The sequence below is a fragment of the Oryza sativa genome, chromosome 12, assembly GCF_034140825.1.
Source record: "Oryza sativa Japonica Group chromosome 12, ASM3414082v1".
NCBI lineage: Eukaryota > Viridiplantae > Streptophyta > Magnoliopsida > Poales > Poaceae > Oryza > Oryza sativa.
Genome location: NC_089046.1, coordinates 1431507 through 1454886, shown reverse-complemented (window position 1 = coordinate 1454886; position 23380 = coordinate 1431507). Strand labels below are relative to the sequence as shown.

Sequence of the window (23380 nt, the reverse complement as noted above, 5' to 3'; positions counted from 1 at the left end):
GTGGAAGCTCCTGTACTGTTCTCAGATTGCCTACTCACCCCTGGTGCCCCCGGTCATACCACCTCTAGGCCCGGTCAGACCAGCCATAGACTGGCGGTTAGACCAGCCAGGAGGTTCGGTCGGACCGGCAGTAAGCCGCCGGTCAGACCGGCTAGATGTCCCGGTCAGACCACCATTGTTGACAGTCGCGATGTCGCCTTCGGTCTTCTCCGCTTGTATAGTTTTCACCGCATCTCCAGTAGGTACTCGAACATCTTGAGACTCCTCCTTGATAGTAACGACCTCCGAAGCTTTGGCTTCTTTTCTCACCCACACCTTCTTCACATTTTTCACCTTTGATCCATCGGATCGATTCTTTTGTGAGAATGGTCTTGTCTAGAGTTAAATGAATGACTTGATTTTGACTTAGGTGATCCCCTCCATTCTTGATCAAATGGCATAGGTGATTGAGCCATCCATGGCATGTAATACATAAAAAAGATAACCATATAGTGACATTGGATATGGATACCATGGCATCACAACCGGAGGTTTGTATGAAGTTGGTATAGTTGATGGCTCCAATTGCTTTAGCGTTTGACCAATTCTCTTCCTACGAGATGATCTTAGTCTTTTTGAATCACTAGTCTGATTATCAAATCGTTGACCGGCTAATCCTTTCTTGTACTTAGCCATAAGCATCTCAAAAGTAAGCTTCGGCTTTTTAGTCTTCTGGGAACTAGATGACTCATCCTTTACAACTTTATGATCTTCGGCCTTAGCATTATTAATCCTAATTGTCTCGGACCGAGGATCCCCAATAATAACACTTTTCCCTTTTGTGGATTCGGCTTGACTAGGCCGAATCACTACTTTCTTGTTGTCAAAATCAATAGGAGCAATAGGAAGGGGATTACTAACAATTCCGGTCTTAGCAATAGGTGTAACCAAAATAGTATCATAAGTGACCGATGAATCATCAATCGGTCTTTGCTCCATCAAGCTTGCATTTTTAAAATAATCATGAAACTCAAGCTCCATTTATGACCATGTAGAAATTGAATTAGGAGCAAGTAAACTAAACCATGTAGATGCAAAGTTTGACAAAGAAAGAGGAAAGAATTTTAACTTAAGCAAATCAGCACTACCAGCCTTACCACATTGATCAACAAAATGGCCGATATGCTCCATTGTTGTTCTAGCATCCTCACCTGTGAATTTTGTGAAGTTGGGCACATCAAATCCTTGCGGGTATGGGACCGAATCTATGTGTTCAGGATATGGCCTTTGATATGTATACATAGCTATTTTGGATTCTATTTCATTACCATCCCGCAAGACATTGTCACTATCTTTTCCAACATTCACATGATCGATTTGTGACTCGGTTTTAGGTGACAATACTATTTCACTTTCTCTTGTAATACAATTTGAACCGTCACTTAGTTCGGCTATATTTTCAACGGTGTCATTGTCTAAACTACTAGCACAATCCAAACCATCACTTGATTCGGCTATTCCATCATTGCTTAAACTAGTAACACAATCCGATCCAACACTTGGTTCGGCTATATTGGTTATTGCATTATCATCCAAACTAGCATTTAAGCTATTGTCATCCACTCGGCTTTCTTGAGCCAGAGCTTCATGCAACACATGATCAACATCAAGAAATATCTGGCCATTCAATCTCTCTTTAATAGAATCAAGCAATCCATTATATGCAATGTCGGCCAAATCCTTGTCAGTTATATTCAAACTAAAACATCGGTTTCTAGCATCTCTAAACCTCTCAATATAATCAGTGACAGATTCATCATGTTTCTGCCTAACCGATGTTAAATCAGACAACCTAAGCTCAGTTTCACCAGTGTAGAAATAATCATGGAATCTTTGTTCTAATTGAGCCCAAGTATGAATAGAATTTGCCGGTAAAGAAGTAAACCATGTAAAAGCAGTACCGGACAAAGGTAAAGAAAATAAGCGCAATTTATATGTATCCGAACTACTAGCCTCACCACATTGCGCTAAAAATTGACCTACATGCTCCTATGTGGTCCTACTATCCTCACCACTAAACCTGGTAAATTCGGGAACTCTATAACCACGAGGATATGGGATATTGTCATAATAATCAGGATACGGCTTTTGGTAAACCCTAGCACGATTCCTTGCTTCAATTCCAAATTTATCCCTAATAATGACACTAATCAACTCCTCCATAGTCTCAGGCCTTGGTGGATTTGGTGGTGGGTTTAGTGGCCTAAGAGGTGGTTGTTGCGGCGCAATATGATTATATTGGCCATACCCGGTGTCATGAAGATATCCTCTATTAGGATCATTGTAAGTATTAGGGATATGTGAAGTAGCATGACTACCAGTATTAACAGGTGATGAATAATAGTTAAAATCAGTACTGCTAGTCGTGGTATGAAAACCTAGAGAAATTTCCAAGGAACCGGTCTGACCGGCTATAAATAGCCCGGTCTGACCGGCCAAGCATCCGGTCTGACCGGCCTATGGCCCGATCTGACCGGTGGTCAATGGTGCGGTCAGACCGGCCAAAAGAGGCCCGATCTAGCCAGGATAGGCACGGTCTGACCGGCTATGGTTGGCACGGTCTGACCGGCTATGGTTGGCACGGTCTGACCGGTATAATACACGGTCTGACCGGCCATGGTGGGCACGGTCTGACCGGCCATGGTGGGCACGGTCTGACCGGTGTCACGACCGGTCATACCGTCAGCTCGATTTTGCATATAGCCGATTCCTGTGCAATTGGCTGTATAAACACCCATTGATCCTTCCATAGCATTATAAGCATATTGTATAGAAGCAAAACAGAAGTAGCAGATGCATCTAGACAACGATCATTAACTTTTTGAATAGCAACGGATGGGTTGGGCGAATCGGAGGTTACCTTTAGTGAAACTATGACTTGAGGTAGCGGGACGTTTCTTTTGAGAATACCTTGATCGGTCCTAATGTATTATGCAAGATATTCCTCCTTCAACACTGCCATTTGTTCTTCAAAGTACTGCCGCTACTCCTCGTTCAAATCCTCCTTAGTGAGTTTGTTGATCTCGTTTCCGCTCGTTATGGTTGACGAAGAAACTCCTTGATTAATTTCGGCCATATAACTCATAGCCGAAATCGATGACCGAATAGATTAATATATGGTCTTGATTTCCTTGTTATACTTGATGTGTGCACGTAACAAATTCCGAAAACCAAAAGATCAGCAGCCTTGGTCGGCGGATCTTCCGTGTACAACAATAGCAGAAATTTTGTGTGGTTCTAGCAAAAATTTTGGAAATTGATGTTCCACAATAACAGCCAATGCGCTGCAATGGCTTTGATGATTTTTTTTCTCGGTGACAGTTGCCTAATGCACAATAACAGAAACCGATTTGGTTTTGTCTATTCTAGGTAAATCGGCTCTAATAGCCTGATTTTGTTTTTAGAACACGTATAGACAGCAAACTGAATAGGATTGGATTTCTGATTTTCAGACCGTGTACAGCAAGATGATGCCGGCCGCTTGTTGCTGTCCCGATGCACAACTGCTGCAGCTTTCTGCCGTTTAGATCGGCAACTACTCCGGTCAGACCGGACCGACCAAGTAGGTTAGACCGGCGTCGTACAAGAGGTCAGACCGTACTGATTACGTCGGTTAGACCGGAGTAATACAGACGGTCAGACTAACAGCATATGGATTGATTTCGGCCGTTCGGCCGAAACTCTCAAGACAACTAAATTAAACCAAATTCGGTCATAATATGGTCGAATAGATCGATTCCCCAGCAGAGTCGTCAAAAATTGTGTTGGCAACTTTTTTAACAAGTCGACAAGCACGATCGCAGTACCTAAACGCCTTGTGATGATATGGAGTCGCCAATCACCTCGATCTAGCCAAACGGCCAAATCAAGATGGGTTTTATAGAAAAAGAGCTAAACCGGCTAACAGAGCTGATCTAGAGATCAAAATCAGCCTCTAGGCCGATTTAGATCGATATGAGGATAACTACTTGTCTCGTGGGCAAACAGAAGGTTTTCATGACAAACCTACAAAGAGGTGTCGCACTCTCACAGCGGCGGCGGATGATTTACGGCGTACATCGACAAAGATAGACTGAAACTAGGGTAAAGTAAAAAACATGGCTAAAAGTAAAGATAAAAGAAAAAGCGATTCAAGTATATTATGTGTTCGGGGGTTACAATTGAACCGGCCTTGTCTCTTAAATAGGGGTTGATCTTGCCCTCTACAGGCCCTCCTCCACGTCCAACTCGAGCTAGAAACCAATGGAATCCTGAAACATGCCTTCCCGAGCAAGGAAACCCGAGACCCGACAAAAACGGCGTCTGACTCGAACTCCCGCCGGTCTGACCGGCCCTCTGGTGTCGGTCTGACCGGCCCACATATAGCGGTCAGACCGGCCCTCTCTGGAGGAAATCGGCAGAGCCCCAAACTTTGGCAATTTTTCCTATTTCGATCCTAGGTACTAAATTTGGGTGTAAGCAATTATTTTAAGTAAATATGGGTGTGTTTAGTTGGTGGAAAAGTTTGGAAGTTTAGGGAAAGTTGAAAGTTTATGTGTGTAGAAAAGTTTTTGGATGTGATGTGATGTGATGGAAAGTTGGAAGTTTGAATAAAAAGTTTGGAACTAAACAAGGCCTATATTATAAAACCACATTTCTTATGATTCTCTATTATACGATATATAAATGATACAAAACCATACGAATTTTAGAAGGTGGTATATATGACTTCAAGTATTATTATTTTAAAGTTTTATAAAATCATGTCATTAACTAGATTAACATATTTTTATATTAAAATTTTAAAAAGGATCTACTACTAATTACTAAATTATACCTTTAATTCGCACCAGTTCCTCAAATCTATTTTTCAGTTGACCACTTCTCGGATCACTCGATGTACGACGACTGAGCTTTTTAAAAGTTTCCTCTTGCTCCTAGATTCATTTTTCCTATTCCCTACTTGATAATTTCATTTTTGTCTAGTTGGATATTGTTTGTCTAGAGCAACCTAATGAAGGATTAGATTGATATCGTATTATATATATGGGATGTATCATTTATATATTGAAGATATTTGCAACTAATAAAATAAATATTATCCTACATTTTGTTGGAACCAAGGGCCTCTAATTTTACCTCGTCCGATCCTAGGCCGCCAAAATATTGGGAACAGCCCTCGATACAATGGCAGAAGAGTCTCGGTAGAATGGTAAGAATAATTTGTTTCCTTCTGAAAGGAGATAGCAGTAAATAAACTTGGATACCCCCACTAGGCCATGCTTTTTTCAAGCACCTCAAAGGTAGGGCTGGACGAAAAAACTCATGGCTGGTGACCAGCTTGACTCAACTCGACTTGTTGTGTTTTTCTAACGAGCCGAACTGATAGCTTGTTAGCGAGTCACGAGCTTTATAAGCTGCAACCTTAGCATGCCACATTGCAGCAGCTTGGCGGCCCAAACTCATCTGGGAAAGACCCAACTCAATTGATCGATCCCCTGACCCTAGTTAGCTGTCCCCGATAGTCATTCCCGTCCCCTTTTTTTTACAAATTGGTCTTTTTTAAAAACTTATTTTGAAACTAGTCCCTGCAAAAAACTTCAACCAAAAATAGGTCGTGGACTCAGCGCCATGGACATTGGCGCTAAGCTATAACGTATCAGCGCCAACGTCGTTGGCGCTAAACTCTAATCCGAGGTGGCATGAATTCGCTGAGTCATCAGATCTCAGCGCCAATGTATTTGGCGCTGAGGTCCAGACGATTTAAATAGCTGCGGCGGCATTTCTAGCAATTCTTTACAAATAATTTTTACAAAATAATTTTTGTTCTCTTGACTACTCACTCTTATTCTTTACAATTTTTTTCCTTTTCTCTTCCTCCTAGCATTCTTTTAGAATTAATGTATTTTACAAAATAATTTCTGTTCTCTTGACTACTCACTCTTATTTAAATGCCGCCGCAGCTATTTAAATCGTCTGGACCTCAGCGCCAAATACCTTGACGCTGAGATCTGATGACTCAGCGAATTCATGCCACCTCGGATTAGAGTTTAGCGCCAACGTCGTTGGCGCTGATACGTTATAACTTAGCGCCAATGTCTATGGCGCTGAGTCCACGGCCTATTTTTGGTTGAAGTTTTTTGTAGGGACTAGTTTTAAAATAAGTTTTTGAAAAGGATCAATTTGTTAAAAAAAACGGCATTCCCGTCACTCCTCTCGCTCAATCGATCGAGAACGATCCCCTCCCCATCAGAAAACCCTAGCCGCCACCTACCGACTGTAGCTCTGCTCCCCAGTGATAGCCAAGGCCCAAGAGATCGATCCATTCCCCCCACTTCGTAGTCCATGGTACATCGCTTTTTCTCTCCATGCCCATCACCACCAGCGGCGAGTGAGGCCACGAGCTCTCGTCGTTGTGTCATCCTGCCGTCTCACTCCGCAACAAGTGCCACTCCGCCTCTGCATCATCATCATGGAGAAGGAACGAGCACGAGCAAGCAACTCCGCCACCGGCGCCACCAAGATCCAAATCACGGAGCAAATATTAGGGGACATTTAACTTTGGGCCACTTTTAAGATGTGACAATTAATTATTTTGTCACTCACTATCTATGACATGTGGGTTTAGTGACAAATCATCTATCACCATCCGTAAGAGTGGCAAATAATTAATAGAGCTTGTTATCGTCGTCGTCGGCAGTTGGATACTGTAAGTTGATCGGAATGTTAGTTTTGGCTTAGTGATTTGTTTGATGGTTCATTTGGTTGGTTTCAATTAGAGTTCGATTGTTTTGATGATGCAATATTTTGAATTGATGTGTACAAAAGGTTCGTGTCAAGACTTTGTTATTTGCCAGTTGCTTGATTTCTTTTTTCAATTGCACAGGATGTTCCTGGCAGCTACTGTATCTTTGATGCTAATCTTTTAAGGAAAGATAGTCATGGGTGTATTGGCTTACAAGCTAAATGAGCTAGCTCGAGCCGTCGGCCTCGTTACCTAACGAACTAGACCGAGCCAAACCAACTCAGTATCCATCCCTACTTTGAGATAGTGAGTTTTTGCAATTCACTGTGAAAAGGGAGGGTTGACCTATAGTACAAGGGAAATTGGGTCAAAACTCTTACAATCGCACCATTAATTATATATAAAAAAAAGGTACAGCCATACAAAGGAATTGGGCGGTTTGCAACCTTAGGGTTCCCATGCATTCAAGTATTATTCTTGATTTGGATATAAGAAAAAAAAACCAAAAAGGGGCACGAAGGATTCGTCTAAAAGGACTCCATGAAACCTTTGGTATGAAAAAGGTACCTTCAAAATTGTACGCATAGTTTATGCAAACGGGATACGTTGCTGGAAAGCAATACTTCCATTTAGAGAGAGGGCAAAGCAATATTTCCACGATGTTAACAAATTATTCAAACAAGATTCCACTAGAAAATCCTTTTCACTACTGTAGAAGTGATCTTTGTCGGGTCATTCAAAAATCACATTAGCACAATGGGACTTTATAATTTTTAGTCCCGATTGGTGACCAACTATCCCGGTTATATTCTTGTCAGGGGCCAGGAATCTTTAGTCCTGGATTGGGCATCCCATTTGCAACCCGGGACTAAAGAGGTTACAAACAGGGACTAAAGAGCACTTCTCCCGCAATGTGTGTTTGTTAGTCAGGTGAAATAGATATGGAAAATATAATAAGAACATTAGCAATATTTTAAACAAAATTAGCAATATTTTAAAAATCAAATTAGTTTCACTAAATCTAGCATTTAATATATTTTGATAATATATGTTTGTTTTGTGTTAAAAATGCTACTATATTTTTTTATAAACTTATTCAAATGTAAAGAAGTTTGACTAGGGAAAGAATTAAAACGACTTATAATATGAAACGAAGGGAGTATTACGTTGTGTAATAGATTTATTTTTTACAAAACGGAGGGGGGGGGTAAAAATACAATAAAGCTTGCACAAATTGTCCGGAAAGTTTTTATTCCAGATCCATATGATGTGGCCTTCTCTTTAATGCTGTTGTACCTACCGTCCTCTTCCACCTCAGAAAGCAAGATAGCAGCAAAATGGTACGTGCTGTTAACACCACAAGTATCAAAGCGTAATAAATTTGGTAATATGGGCACTATGCATTATCAATACAGAAAAAAAATGCCCAATGAACCCATATTGATGCTGACTGCATCCCTGCTTAACTCACATCACTGTACTTGCAATTAAACGATTAATTACTAAAGCATGTGTCTCGTTGCACCTGAGAGCAAGTTTAATAGTATGGCCAACTATTACCCAAATCATATATAGCCCATTTAATAACTCATCTAAACAATAGTTATATATAAATATATACTACACAATTAAAATATGGTCCCACCTCTCATACACACATAACGCTTTGGAGTCTATGTTACAGTTGGCTCCAAATCTATAGACCGCTTTTATTCTCTCTCTTATCTTATCTTCTCCACATGTGCATATAGCTAATTTGTAGCCTGTTATTGTACTCGCTCTGATAAACAATTTGTCGTGGCCTCTTATCCCTTGATATTAGGAGATTTGCCCGTTACTTCTGTCGGAGTTTGTGTTTAACAATCTACAACAAGAAATTGTCTAGTACTCAAGAATCAAGATAATATATAAACAAGGAAAAATAGATGATCACTTTCCCTTACATCTCCATGAAGTCATTGTTCCAATGATGAGGTCCACTGTACACAGGCATTAGCATCATGATGGTTGGAAGCAGAAACTCTAGATTCTGAGAAACGGCAGCCTCAGCTGCCTGCAAAGAAACCTATGCAAGAATAGAACAGTATGGGTATGTTTAAAGGTAGAGTCCATATAAACTCTTAGATAATGCATATTTATTTAAAAACTATGTCTTTATAATGGTGGAGACTACAAAGGCTCTAAAGTATTAATAAAACTTTTTTTATTACTATTCATTCCTTGTTCACACCCACATGCAGTAAAGTTTTCATTCTATAGAGGTTAAAAGTCGTTCCTAAGCAATTATTAACTGTAGCAACGACGTTGGCCTCTCCTCACTTCTCTTCCTTCCATATCATCAAATATTCCTAATTAGCAAGACTAGGAATCGTTATTAATTATCATTGTATATGTCATAAGTTTTTTTTATTTATAGGCTTACGCCTGCTTATAATCTAAAAAATCTAAGGCAAACAAACAGTTTTTTAGTTTTTTTTTTCATTTGGCTTTTTTAAAACCAATAAACCATAAGCTACTCTTATATTGTTAAGCTAAAAGCTAAGTTATAGTAATTTTTAGTTTATGTGAAGTGAAGATAGGACCCTTAAAAGCACTAGTAAATAAACCCTAAGTGTTGGCTGCTAACCTAGCATAAGTGCTAGATTGGCAGCCGTCACCTACAAAGCAGCACCAATTAATGATGGTCATCAGTGTTGGTTTTACAACTGGCAGATATAAGAGCCTATAATATTGGTGTATAAATCACATGAGCCAAAAAGTTGCTTAAAAGTCTAAGCTCAAACAAAAGCCTAAACCGGTTCATATAGAAAAGTTAAAATAATAATTAAAAAAAGACTAACCTCACGACCGAAATGGTTCAAGAAATTCCTGGCAAAATGTGAGCAACTGTTTAGATCCAAAGTATATCGTGGGGTCCATAACGTTGAGTTGTTATTAGGACTATAATTGTATGTCTTCCACATGTCAGGAACCCAGCTGATATCAGCGATCCAAGAAGGAGGATCTCCAAAAGTATCATTCAAATATTGCTTAAATTTGCGAAGATCGCGTTGCACAAGATTTGTAATCATATGATCATATTGAAGGTATCGTGCAACTCTTTCTCCACATGATAACAAGCACGGATGGTTTATAAAAAATGTAATGAATAGATCGGATCTTCCATAAGTTTCATGGGAAGTAGTGCACAATACAGAAAGTAAATTGTTCAGATGGCAAGGGGAGGAAGAACCTTGTAAATTATCGACGAATTTATCCTTTAGAATTGAAACTAGCTTAAGATAATCAAGTCTACCACCAATAGGGGTGTATGTATTTTCGACGATATGGGGGCTGATCCTAACATGCCCGCTTGAATCAGTATGTCCCGGAGATCAAAAGTACCATACCAAGTAATGTTCCGCTGGTGACCATCACGGGAAACACATACCAATAGTTGGTGTATGATATATCTCGAGAAATCACTTAGAAAAGTTACCCATGTATCCTTATAAGGGTTTATCAATTCTGGGGGAAGGTTCACATAATAGAAAAGGTCATTATTATTGTCACGGACCGCACGGTCAATAAGTTCATCCATACGCTCATATTCCATTGGAATTAACCTGCAAATGAACACTTGTTACACCTCTAAAGTAGGAAGTGATAAAATACATATACATAGATAAGTTACGCGGTACGTACTCTCCACCCCTCAGTCTGGGTGTCACATGAATATGCGTATTCGTGTGGATAGGTATGGAGCTCAAGATCTCATCTCCTTTCAGAACTTTTCCGCACCATGTTACATAAATATCACAATACTTGATGTTCCTCCTCTGGAGAGCAAATACGACAAGTTCTTTTACTGCCGTTGTATTGAAGTTTGTATGGAATAAAAGCTTCTCTCCACATATACATACAAACACCTGTGAAATTCACAAAACTACAATCAAGCTATGCAAGCAGCAGATAACACAAAGCACTCACATTACATAGGATTTCTAAAATAAACAAGCGATGGATGCCAATGGCATTACCTCATCTGGATTGTTTTTCCCCTCTCCTATTTCATCGGGTGTCATGGAAGATGACGCAGATGCCACAAGATTTGTTGTGTTAGCTGTGGCCTTATCAACAAGTGAAGGTAACCCAAATTGATTTTCCAAAATTGTTGTCTGCTGCATAAGGTATAACACATGAGTCATCATAATATCAGCTATAATCGGATTTTGCACGGTCAGTAAGAAAAACCTTTTTTTTTCTGAGAAGGGTATTTTCGGTCAGTAAGAATAACCAATTTTTTTTAGAGAAGTGTATTTTCTAACCTGTCAGTAAGAAGAACCATTTTTTCTAGAGAAGGGTATTTTTTACCCAGCTTCTAGATGCCTTTTTAAAATTAGGAACTTAGCATATCAAACAGAATTGGATTTGAATACCTTTTAAATGGATATATGCAGCCTTTTTTAGGAACTTGAATGCCTTTTTAAAATTAGGAACTTAGCATATCAAACAGAAACAGGGAACTACATCCAACTGGATTTAAATGCCTTTTTAACGGATATATGCCGCCTTTTTTAGAAACTTAGCCGGCTTCTAAATTTTTTTTAGAGAAGGGCTTCTATACCATCAAACAGGGAACTTAATCTCGCTCCTGTGGAGATTTAAACTCAAGACCTTGGAGTGCTACTTAAGTCACTGCAGCCACTAAGCTATATGCTCTTTCACAGTGAAGTTGTTCCTAATAAATAATGAAAAACTCACCCCACACAAACCTGGTCATGCAGGCATAAGGATTCTGATCTGATAGTGTTTGTGGTCTTGCAACTGAACCTATCTTTTGGGTGATTGTATTTACAGAAAGTCATATGTTTACATTCCCCAAACTTCATGTAGTATCGACAGAATGGTTCACCAGGTCTCTCAGGATATTGAACTAGCTTTCCTAGCAATGATATGACTCCAGCCTTTCATTGTCAGGCCTGAAAGAGTAAATGAAACATGATGGCCCAGCGGACCTATCCGCTGAACAGAATCCAACATAATGTTTTGAAGACGATAAACAAGGATTCTCCTGCATGCATGAAACATACAACAATGTATGGAATATCAAAATAATTTCATACAAAAAATTGAGAAGTGCTTAGTTCGGTAGGAAGGGTTCCTAACTCATCTCCCTTGTGTTCCGCGCGCACGCTTTTTAAACTATTAAATGGTGTGTTTTTTGCAAAAAAATTTCTATACGAAAGTTACTTAAAAAATCATATTGATCCATTTTTTAAAAAAAATAGCAAATACTTAATTAACCGCGTGCTAATGGACTGTTCCGTTTTCCGTGCGCTGGAGATAGGTTCCCAACTGCGTGCAGCGAACACAGATGTAATTCGGTTTTGAAATGCTGCAATACAAAGAATAAACTGCAATCCAACAACATACATGACCATCTGAAATCATTGAAAGCGCATCTCTGGAATGGGGAGTTTGTCATGGTTCAAATGGAAAGCTAGGAAGTTTCATCAATACTTTTAACCATAACATGCTATGTTTTCTAAGGAGGAAAAGATGGTATAATATAATTCAAATCTATGTACTCAAATATTCATATCAAAGCGTGAAAATACATGTGGAACAGACATTATGGAAAAGGCACTAGTTAACATGTATCAAAATTGAAAAGATACAAAGAATTAATAGAAAGTTATAGCATATATCTACCTTGATGACATTAGCACAATTGGAATGATCTCCCACATGCTTCCCAGCAATCTGAGCACAATTAATATCATCCAAGATACCATCATGAGCATTTGTTAGAGTTCTAGTGTTTGGCCCCTGAACAACTGATCCCTTCTTTCCTGGCATAAAGGTCCATATTGATTCAGCAAAGGCCATATCCTGTTAAAGAGAAACATATATGTGGTAATGAAAATTATTTTTTATTGTCTTCTACAATTAAACATATATATAATAAACTTATTCATAAAACAGTCCATACAATAATATGACATTAAAAATGTATAAGCTAATGATACATAAGCATGAAAACAAAAGTTACATGAATTGGAAAAACGCTGAGAACAAAAATGGAACACAAATTGGGATGCTGGCAAGGCAAAGTGGCAAACTTCAATCTATTGGAGGAAGATTGATTTTATTCAATTCAAGCCTTAGCAATGTGCCCCTTTACATGATATCCTTCTACAGACTGCCACAAGGAGTTAGAGAGAGATTGGATTTTTACAGGAGGAGATTTTTGTGGCAAGAAGATCAAGGGATAAGAAAATATCATCTGGTACAATGGCCGGTGGTATGTTCACCCAAAGATCAAGGGGGCCTGGGGATCCTGGATTTGGAAACAATGAACAAAGCGTTGTTAGGGAAATGGATCTGGAGATTGGAAAATGAGGAAGGTTGGTGGCAAAGCTTTTTGACAAGTAAATACATGGGTTGCAAACCCATATCTTTATTGAAATTTAAAAATGGAGAGTCCCATTTCTGGCATGGGCTCATGGAGATCAAAAACATCTTTCTGAAATTCTGCTCCAGGGTGATAGGCAATGGTGAAAAGACACTTTTCTGGGAGGACAGCTGGATAGGGGGCAAACCTTTAAATGAACAATTCCCCAACCTTTACAATATCACTTTGACAAAACATATAACTGTGGCAAAACTGAAACAAAAAGGGATAAATTGCATCAAGTTTAGGAGAGACCTGAGTGGAGGGAGATTGAGAGATTGGCACAAAATTTATACTAGTTGGGGTGATCTGGAGTTAAATGATAACTGCAATGACAAACTACGATGGAATTTAACTAAGGATGGAATTTTCAGTGTGAACTCTTTCTACAAAGCTTTGAAGCTACAACAAGTGCATTTCCCACAGAAAAAAATTTGGAAGTTCAGAACTCCTTTGAAGATTAAGGTTTTTTTTGGCTCTTCACCAAAAATAAGATCTTAACAAAAGACAATTTATACAAGAGAGGTTGGAGAAAAGGGGATAAAAAATGTCAGTTCTGTGATAGAGAGGAGACTATGCAACACTTGTTTTTTGACTGTCCCCTGGCAAGATTAATGTGGAACACTGCAATTTGTGTCCTGAATCTGAACCCAGCCCTTGATAGTCAAAACATGTTTGGAGATTGGTTGAAAAAACTTGATAAGAACATGAAAGACTTAGTTATGGTAGGAATGGCTGCTATAATTTGGGCCATCTGGAAATCTAGAAATAAAGCTTGTTTTGAAAAAGTTTATCCAAAAGACCCCACTGATGTGATCTTTTTGGCTTGCCATTGGGTTGATTCCTGGGCACTACTGCAGAAGGAGGAGGCAAGTCGAAGAAGACTGCTACTGGGATCCAGACTCATAAGACAGTCGGCAAATGAAGTCTACAACTCGCAGTTCGGATGGAGAATCAACACCAAAAGGATCAAGGGATGAGATAGATATAAGTGATGATGTTTTGTAATTCCCTTTCCTTCTTTTTTACTGTTAGATATCTGTTTAGGCAAAACTTCTGAAAAGAGTCAGGAACCCTTGTAATAGGGCTAGCTTTTGAACTTTCCTGTTTTTTTTTCTGAAGACTATTGTAGCTCGATGTTTCATTTCTAGTAAAAGAAATGGGAGCCGTCAGGCTCTTGATAAAAAAAAAGAAAACAAAAGTTACAGATTAAATATTGCACACAACCCAAAGAAACATGAGCAAACAAACGAGAGACGTGTGCTCGCCTGCAAACTCTATTGGGTACCTTGGTATTAACGCACACGCAGTCACGTATTTGCATAATTCGTGAAGCCGTGAATAGTATGCATGGATGCACATTTTGGGTTGACTATACTTGTAAACTCATAGGTACGGCTAGTTTGATGAGAGTAAACTATACTACTAGTGCAAAACTCCCTGCAAGATTAAAATACTAGTGGTAAAACTACTAATGATGTAAATGCAGTAAATCAGTCATGCTAGAGTTGCTACTATTAATTTTTAATATGCATTAATCTAGTTGCCTTTTCAATTTTGAATACATAGAGTGGTTTAATGTCTATTATAAATTTGATATGTACGGTTGTTGCTTTGACTTGAATTCCAATAAATATCCGTAACCCATACTCCGTATTGCTTGTATCCGTATCCATCTTGGTATGTGTTCCAATTTCACCCCTCCTAACTATAGCCCTGGCCCATCACTGAGAACCTACAGCACAACCTCGGTCTGAGGCTCCATCTTCCAAAAGATGGCTCTTTAAAACACTAGTTAGCGACATAGGACAACAACAAATTTTAAAATAATTTCGGGACGATGATCCGGAACGATGATCGATCGTGGATCAATTGCGATGCAGATGCATAGGAGGTCTTCACTTCTCTATTTTCTCGATTCAGGTTCTTAAAATAACGTGCCAAACTATTAGTAGTAGCTTTCTAACTAGCGAGTAATATTTTCTGGCCCAATAACTAAAGCGGTAAAGCCCAAAGCCAGACCACCACCAGCCCAAAGCGAGCGAGGGAGGCCCGCAAGCGGCTCGGCGCTCGTCCATCCCACTCGGCGCGACAACGCCAGCGCTCATCCATCCTCCTCACACGACGACGGCGGCGGCGCAGTGAGGGAGCAATAGAGGCGCTCGTCCGCCTTATACCAGACAAGATCCGGCTGCGATCGGTACATTGTCAAGCCTCGTTTCGGGACGAAGTTCCCGAGATTCGCTGTGACATACTCGAGCCCCCTTTTCACCGATTATTCACCGTGAAGACATGGACAAAGAATGAAATAGCACAGAGAATTGGAGAATGAATCCATAGATCTTAGCACAGATTCATTACACATAAAATGGACAATTTTGCTAAGGGCAAGAGAAGAATTTGGAGGACGAATCCACATCGAGAAAGCTGAGCTGAGGATAGATTGAAGGGCACATACTGATTTTGGGATCTGCTGATGCTTTCGACGGTCGCGGCTACCTGGAGGTCCTGCTGCTACTCCTTGATCAGCACCGATGACCGCCCTTTGTCGATGCCGCCTGCACGTCTACCGTGGCTGCACTGCTCCGTCTAGCGCGCACCGCTGCTCGCGGCACGGCTCGTACCTTGCGCCTTTCTTCTTGCAGCCTTGCGTTTACTCGTTGTTCGCGTTGACCCTTTCTGCTTGCAGCCTTGCGTTTACTCGTTGTTTGCGTTGACCGCAGCTGTCCGACCTGGTCACCTGGATCCAGGAACTGGAAGGCGGAAAGAGAAAATATGAGGAAATAACGATTACTCGTTTAACGATTTTCTTAAATTATAGTAGTAGGTGATGAGTGTCTTATTCACTATCATAACTGTTGAGTGTTGACATGATACACTTATGGTACTATGTCATAGACTAATTCTTACCAAACCATACCTAAGTTGTTTGTGGCAAGTTTTGGCACAAAAAATAGGCCATGTGTGCATCGTCTAAACAACCACTTATCCTAAAGTTGACCTTGTAAGTTTAAGGCAATCCCTCTCATAGAGGGATTGAAGAGGATTTAAAGGTGATTTATTCCATATTTATTGTGGTGTGGAATTACTCCCCTTCAATCCCCACCAATCCTTCTCTATTGATGATTAAACGAACAAGCCCTAAGAGAATGTTTGAGAGGAGTGGAAATGAGAAACGTTGACCAAGGCGCAATCAGTCCTCGCCAAGAAGTTAGGAACGGAAGTCCCAGTCATCCCTGACTCGTGTTCGAGAAAAAAAAAGTCATCCCCGACTCCAAGCCCTCCGAGCAAGACGCCAAGGCGTACAAAGAATTCTTCTCCGAGCCTCTAACCACTGAACACATTCAAGCGTTGGCGGACCTATTCGGCATGGACCTCATCCAGGCGCCACCAGTGCAGGGGTCGCCGATCGCGGTGGAGGCTTAGTGCGCTAGCCCCGGTCGAACCCCCCTGTCCTATTCCCAATGACTAGCCCAAACTACAACATACTAGTCTGGAATGTGAGAGGGTTGAACGCAGGAGCACGCCGGGACGTAGTGCGCTTGGTGGTCGGTCTCCAAGAAACAAGACTGAATGTAATCTCCCTTATGTCGGCCTCTCAAATTTTAGGCCCTAATCTATCTAGTTTCATCTATCTCGCGGCTACTCAAATGCGGGGAGGGGGAGTGGATCCTCCTTGCCTAGGATCCGAGTGTGGCTAGTTGTTTCAGCCACCGCACTAACGAGTTATCAATCACAATGCGGCTAGAGTTCATAGACGGAACGATCAATTGGTTCACTTCTGTCTATGGGCCGCAGGGCGACTCCGACAAAGTTCGTTTTCTTCAAGAACTCCGAGAAATCCAGACTTCCTTCTCCGAACTTGGTTGGTGGTAGGGGATTTCAATCTCATCTACTAGGACCAAGACAAGAACAACGGAAACATGCACCGTCGCATGATGAGGCGCTTTCGCCGGGTCATTTGTGACCTTCAGTTCAAGAGGTGCACCTCAAATGCAAGGCCTTCACTTGGTTCAACGGCTGGGACAGAACGACCCTAGAGCGTATAGATCGCATCTTCGTGACCGACAACTGGACAACCCTGCCTTCTTGATTCCTCAAGGTTCTCTCGATGGACATGTCTGACCACTACCTACTCCTCCTAAACACCTCGTCTTCTTCTTGACGCTCTGCTCGCTCTCTTTGAGAGCTTCTGGGTGAAGCGGGATGGGTTCCTCGTAACAGTCCAGGATTCCTGGTACTTCCCTTGCCCATTCAAAGACCCCATTCACCGATTGGACGCAAAGATGTGATGCCTAGCAAAGGCGCTGCGCAGTTGGTCTAACAAGAAGGTCGGGAACGTCAAGCTGCAACTGGCCATGACAAGGGAGATAATTGACATATTTGACGCTGCCGAGGAGCATCGCCCGCTTAGCCAACAGGAGTGTGTGCTCCACCATGCGTTGAAGAAGTGGGTGCTTGCCCTTGTGTCCCTAGAAAGAACGATGGCTCGACAATGCTCACGCGTCACCTGGCTCAAAGAGGGGGATGCAAACGCCCACTTCTTCCACCAACAAGCACCCTATAGGCGATGAAAGAATTTCATCCAGCAGCTGGCTAACAATAGGATGGTCGCCATCTCGCACGCAAATAAAGAGCGAATGGTACACGAGTACTACGCCGGAGTGCTAGGCTCCACCCCTTCAACTTCAAGGAAGCACACACTCAGCTTACCCTTCTTTAGCCCTAGCCGACCTGTCATGCACAACCTCGAGGTGTGCTTCACTGAGGACAAAGTCCGGAATGCAATCAAGGACACCCCTAATGATTGCGCGTCAAGGACGGATGGCTTCACCGGCTTGTTCTACAAATCTTGTTGGTCGGTCATTAAAGAAAATATCCTTGTAGCCCTCAACCAACTCTTTCATCTGGACGGATCAAGATTTGACAAAGTAAACAAGGCCCTCATAACTTTGCTCCGAAGCGTGCGGACGCAAGTGGCTTGAAGGACTACTGGCCCATAAGCCTTTGCCACAGCTTTGCGATGTTATTCACGATAATCCTATCAAAGCAATTAGTGCCCAAACTTAATTTGCTGGTCGCCGACAACCAAAGTGCCTTCATCAAGTATCGTTGCATCCACGATAATTTCGTGCTTGTACACCAGCCGGCAAGGAAGTTGCATGCCGGTCTCTCCCCAGCAATCCTTCTCAAACTCGACCTGGCGTAAGCATTCGACTCGGTCTCCTGGCAATTCATCCTCGAGATACTTCTCCATAGTGGCTTCGGTAAACGGTGGCAAGTCTGGCTATCCATCCTCTTTAGCACTAGTAGTACAAGGTACTACTAAACGGCACGCCGGGAAGGACAATCTAGCACGGCAGGGGCGTGCGCCAAGGGGATCCCCTATCACCGATGTTGTTCGTCATCGTAATGGAAATGCTAAATTCCATGTTCGTCAAGGCTTAGCACCTTGACCTTCTTCAACCTGCTTCAGTCGTGGGGTTGAGGACGAACTATAGCAAGTGTTCGGCCATTCCAATTCGGTGCGGGGAAAGCGAAATGGAGCTCATGCAGAACAAGCTACCTTGCCTAATCACGCATTTCTCGTGCAAGTACCTAGGCCTACTGCTCTCCACCGGCAAGCTGAACAAGGCCGAGCTCCAACTGATGCTTGACTCGGTCGCCGGTAGGCTCCCGTCATAGAAAGCTGGTTAGCTTGCCCCGGCCAGGCAGTTGGCAGCCTGGCACTTATCAATTCAGTGTTAAGATCCATCCAATCCACCTCTTGATCGCCATGTCCCCTCCCAAATGGGTTATCAAGGGGATCAATAAGATAAGGTGGGGTTTCCTCTGGACTGGAACAGCCAAAGCCAAGGGTGGCCACTGCCGCCTCGCCTAGAGCAATGTATGTGTGCCCAAAACTACGATGGTCTTGGAATCCATGACCTCAATCTAATGGGTCTGGCCCTTCATGCTCGGTGGCTTTGGGCACTGCGAACCAATGCAAGCAAGCCCTGGAAAGGGCTACCAATGCCGATCTCTAATCAAGAATGCGACTTCGTGTCTACGATAATGACCTGCATCCTTTTCTGGGAGGATCGATGGCTGAAGGGGCTAACCTAAAGAGCCTGGCGCTAGCCCTGCATTCCCTTGTCTTGGCGCGCGTGAGCCGCAAACGAATAGTGGCGGAGGCAATCACTGATCGGCGATGGATTAGCGACATCAGGGGGACTTTAGGAGTTGAAGCAGTGCTGCAATACCTTAGGATCTGGTAGCGTATCTCCTTGACCACCCTACTACCTAGGCAAGCTGACAACTTCGTCTGGAAGTGGAAGATCTCAGGGCAATATTCCACCAAGTCTGCCTACTCACTGCTCTTCCTTGGTCGTGAAAGCTTCCCAGAATCTCTAGTTTGGAAGAGCAATGCGCCACACCATTGCAGGTACTTCACCTGGCTCATCACCCACCGCGCTTGCTGGACAGCCGACCACTTGTACAAATGAGGGCTGCCACGCCCTGCCAAATGTGTCCTTTGCGACCAATGCGAGGAGACAATGGACCACATCCTTGTGTCCTGTCCTAAATCTCGCCAACTCTAGTGGATAGTTCTCAATGCCATCGGATGGCCCGAAATTCTTCCGACCATACAAAACTCCTTCGTTAGCTAGTGGTACCACAACCGGAAAAGGGTCAGCAAATAGCTATGCAATGGCTTTGATATAATTGTCACCTTGATGGCTTGGTCCATCTAGAAAGAGCACAACCGCCGAGTCTTTAACCAAGAAACGTGTTCTTGGCCCAAGGTGGCAACTCTCTGGCGAGAAGCCAAGCTAATTCAATAGCCCACGGCTGTTTGAAGGGTCGCAAAGCTAATACCGCGAGAATTAAACCCATGGCGCCTCTGTTTTTTCTTCTATTTGTTCGCTTTTTTAATGTTCTGGCATTCCTGTAAATTGGCAAGTTGTAGCCTTACCCTCTCCTTAATACAAAGATACGATGCGTATTCTCGAAAAAAAGGGAAAGGAAGTCAATGCATTTTTATTTGTAATAGTATTAAAAAAAAGAACTCATTGTTAGGTTATTTTGATAAAAAAAATCAGGAGCTTTGCCAATTTCATAATTCATGAAAGACTCATTGTTGGATCACAAAACAGTTTGACTTAATCCAATGACAGCTATCTACAGAAACAGCATGCGTGAATCATACATACTATTATGTGTGCAACCAGACCTAGGAGCCTGTTTTCTTTCCTTCCAAGAGCTTTTGAAAAGTAGCGATGCCACTCACTGTGGAAGTGTGGAGTAAAGTATAAGGCCGAGCTGTAAAAAAAAAAGAAGTAAAAATGTAGCGAGAAACTGCGAAAAGGAAGTTGATCAGAACATGTACGCAATTTGCTACAATTGATTATATAAGGTTAATCCGTGGTATCCTGCACGCAGCATAATGGTAACAGGCAGTGAAACACAGCAAGACAAGCTGGTGAACCTTAGTAGACATTTTATCGAACAGCTTATTCTCACAAGGACGAAGCTGAGGAGTACAGCAGGTGGTGGAATGGTGGATGCTCGCCGGGGAAGCTGAAACGGTGATGTCGTCTAGGAGATTGGGTAGGTCCGGATGAGGGTGGATGCTGGGGTTGCAGTTGCAGCTTGTGCGGACGAGCGCGAGGGCGGCGAGGGTCGACGGGGAGCCGGCAAAGGAAGAAGAAGAGGAAGAGGAAGCGGAAGCCTCTCTTCACTCTTGTTGTGGTTGAGGTTGGTGGTTGGGGCCTCGGGGGGGGGGGGGGTTGGGACCCTCCTCTCATCTCTCTATCTGTCGCCGTTGGATCAGGGACAGGATCATCTACACCGTCCGTTCTTCTCCTCCCGTGCGGATGGCGAGGGTTTAAGGAGGAAACCAACACCTCCCCTCTCGTCGCCGTCGCCGTCAAGCTCCACGCCGGCCACAGCCTCGCCGCCAAGCTCCTCCCCAGGTCCAGGTGCGAACAAAACCTCTCCGCCCGCGCGCGGCGTGGCCATGCCGAGCTTCCCTCCGCCCGGCGGCGTCACCGTCTGCGAGATCAACCGTGACCTCGGTATGGTATCCCTCCACCTCCTTGCTTTCTCCACCCCGATCTCCTCTCCTCCTTGTTTTCTCTCAATCGGCTGTCCAAATCTGTGCGTTGCAGTTGTGGCGGATGCGCTGTCCGATGATCGAGCCAAGGATGCCTACGGGGATGTCCTCGTCAGTACACTCTCCTCCCCCTCGCAATAATTTCTTTTTCTTTTTCACAACACTAATTTTATTAGGCCTCTAATTGAAACTTCAATTTGGGGCTTCCAGGGAATGGTCTTCAGCCCGATTCCTTTCCAGCCGGATGCGACTGTTGCCACCCACGAGCCTCCTGCTGTCACTGAAGCTGCTGAGCCTGCTGAAGTTGTCCCCAGAACAAGTTTAGCTTCCACCATAGCTGAGTCCTTCAAACAAATGCTCTTCCCTTCGTGCAATGTGAGTTTGGTTCTTCATCATATCTTAGTGAATCAATTGCTTGCATTCATGATTTTACTGCTTTTCTGTCATATATTGCCCCATTCTCGTTGTTCACCCAAAATCTACACACAAGCTTATTTTTGTGTGCAAAGTGCTCAGGATAGATTTTTTTTAACAACTGTACTTTAGTACTTACGACAAATCTTTTGTTTTCGCAGCCAAATCTGCTACAAGAAATTGATACCCAGAAAGTAAGTTGGAATCCTCACAAGCATTGCTTGGCATTTGTATCTGGGAAGAACCAAGTTACAGTTCATGACTTTGAGGAGCCAGGTGAGATCTGCTGAACTTTCTTATGTTGTATTAATAAGATAGATATGATGAACTGAAGCATGATGGCTATATGAACATTTATTCTTGTATTTAATGAACTGAAGTATGTTTCTCAACTCAGCTGAAGCCAACAACTAATCATTTGTATTCTCTGAACAGATAATAAAGAATCCTACATTCTAACAAGTGACCATCAAAAGGATGTTAAAGCTGTTGAATGGAGGCCAAATAGTGGAAAGGTGATTGCAGTTGGGTGCAAGTATGTCCTACTGCCGCCATATACTAGAGCACTATTAAAGATTTGTTTTGATATTCTTTTCATGTCATAATACCTAGTGGCACAATCTACTATTAGATTAACTTTTATTATTATTATTTTCAGGGGAGGGATATGCCTCTGGTCAGCATCATATCCTGGCAATGTTGCATCTGTGAAATCTGGTGTCACCTCTTCTTCTTTTGGTGCCTTTCCTAGAGGTTCCGGTGGTCAATGGATACTCGTGGACATTCTCCGTGGTTCTTCTGCTGAGCTAGTTAGCGCACTTTGTTGGAAACCTGATGGAAGATATCCTTTATAAGTTTTCAGTATAGCATTTAATCATAAGTATCATTCATCTCTTTTATTTGAAAAATAAAAAAAATGTAACCTAAAACAAATAATATGTCTTCACTTGCAAACAGAAAAAATATCAGTGACTCTAGACAATATTCCTTGACATATATCTCCACATACTTGGTATCTGCCTCTTGTAATAGCCCATCATTCACAATTTGGGATGTTTCTCAAGGTATCTAAATGTCATCAGAATGCAGATACCCAATTCCATCTTACACAGAACTGCATGCTAATATCTTTAGATTTTCTTCTGCTTCAGGGTTGGGAACGCCTATAAGACGTGGATTAAGTAGTATATCATTAGTGCGGTGGTCACCTAGTGGAGATTACCTTTTAACTGCTAAGCTGTATGAACTTCAACTTTAGTTATTTTCATTGCTCATACCTTTTGAAGATTTATATAGTTTTCCTTTTTTAATTAGTGATGGAACTTTTCACTTATGGGAAACAAATACATGGACGTCAGAACCATGGTCTTCATCTAATGGATATGTGTCTGTAAGTAGTAGTATCTTCACTCTTTAAATAAGTATTGTTTAACATTCAACATTATTGTTTACCATGTTGCAAGGAATGGATTCTTAATTAAGTCATGAAATGAAAGGGCAAATGCTTTGCATGTTATGGGTTATTGGGTCCAGTTTTAACTCAAGAATTGTTATCTCAGACCCATTTCAAAATTGTATATGTAACTTTCTTTCTGATTTTGTACATGTATTTATCTTGAAAACAAGTGTGTTTAGCATGATTCTGAAGATTGATACAACATATTAACTTATA

At 42.0% G+C, this 23380-nt stretch overlaps 1 protein-coding gene and 1 long non-coding RNA gene across 4 annotated transcripts in view; one reads left to right on the top strand and one right to left on the bottom strand.

The window, feature by feature from the left end:
• Positions 1-23380, top strand: part of LOC4351405 (aladin) — a 41234-nt gene that overhangs the window by 15922 nt on the left and 1932 nt on the right. Inside the window, exons 1-9 of one of the 3 annotated variants that reach the window (XM_015765130.2) lie at positions 21023-21256; positions 21350-21405; positions 21505-21669; positions 21870-21984; positions 22144-22243; positions 22367-22549; positions 22714-22772; positions 22860-22947; positions 23023-23098. In XM_015765130.2, coding sequence (XP_015620616.1) covers positions 21199-21256; positions 21350-21405; positions 21505-21669; positions 21870-21984; positions 22144-22243; positions 22367-22549; positions 22714-22772; positions 22860-22947; positions 23023-23098 — 900 coding nt within the window. In that variant the 5' untranslated portion in view covers positions 21023-21198. Of the gene's footprint in view, positions 1-21022; positions 21257-21349; positions 21406-21504; positions 21670-21869; positions 21985-22143; positions 22244-22366; positions 22553-22713; positions 22773-22859; positions 22948-23022; positions 23099-23380 lie in introns of those variants that run through there. The other 2 variants (XM_066306617.1, XM_066306618.1) reach the window with 2 other exon arrangements.
• On the bottom strand, positions 20260-20954 carry LOC112937429 (uncharacterized). The gene is made up of 2 exons (XR_003240002.2): positions 20668-20954; positions 20260-20501 (listed from the first exon to the last, which is right to left on the bottom strand). It is a non-coding gene; the product is annotated as an uncharacterized lncRNA (long non-coding RNA).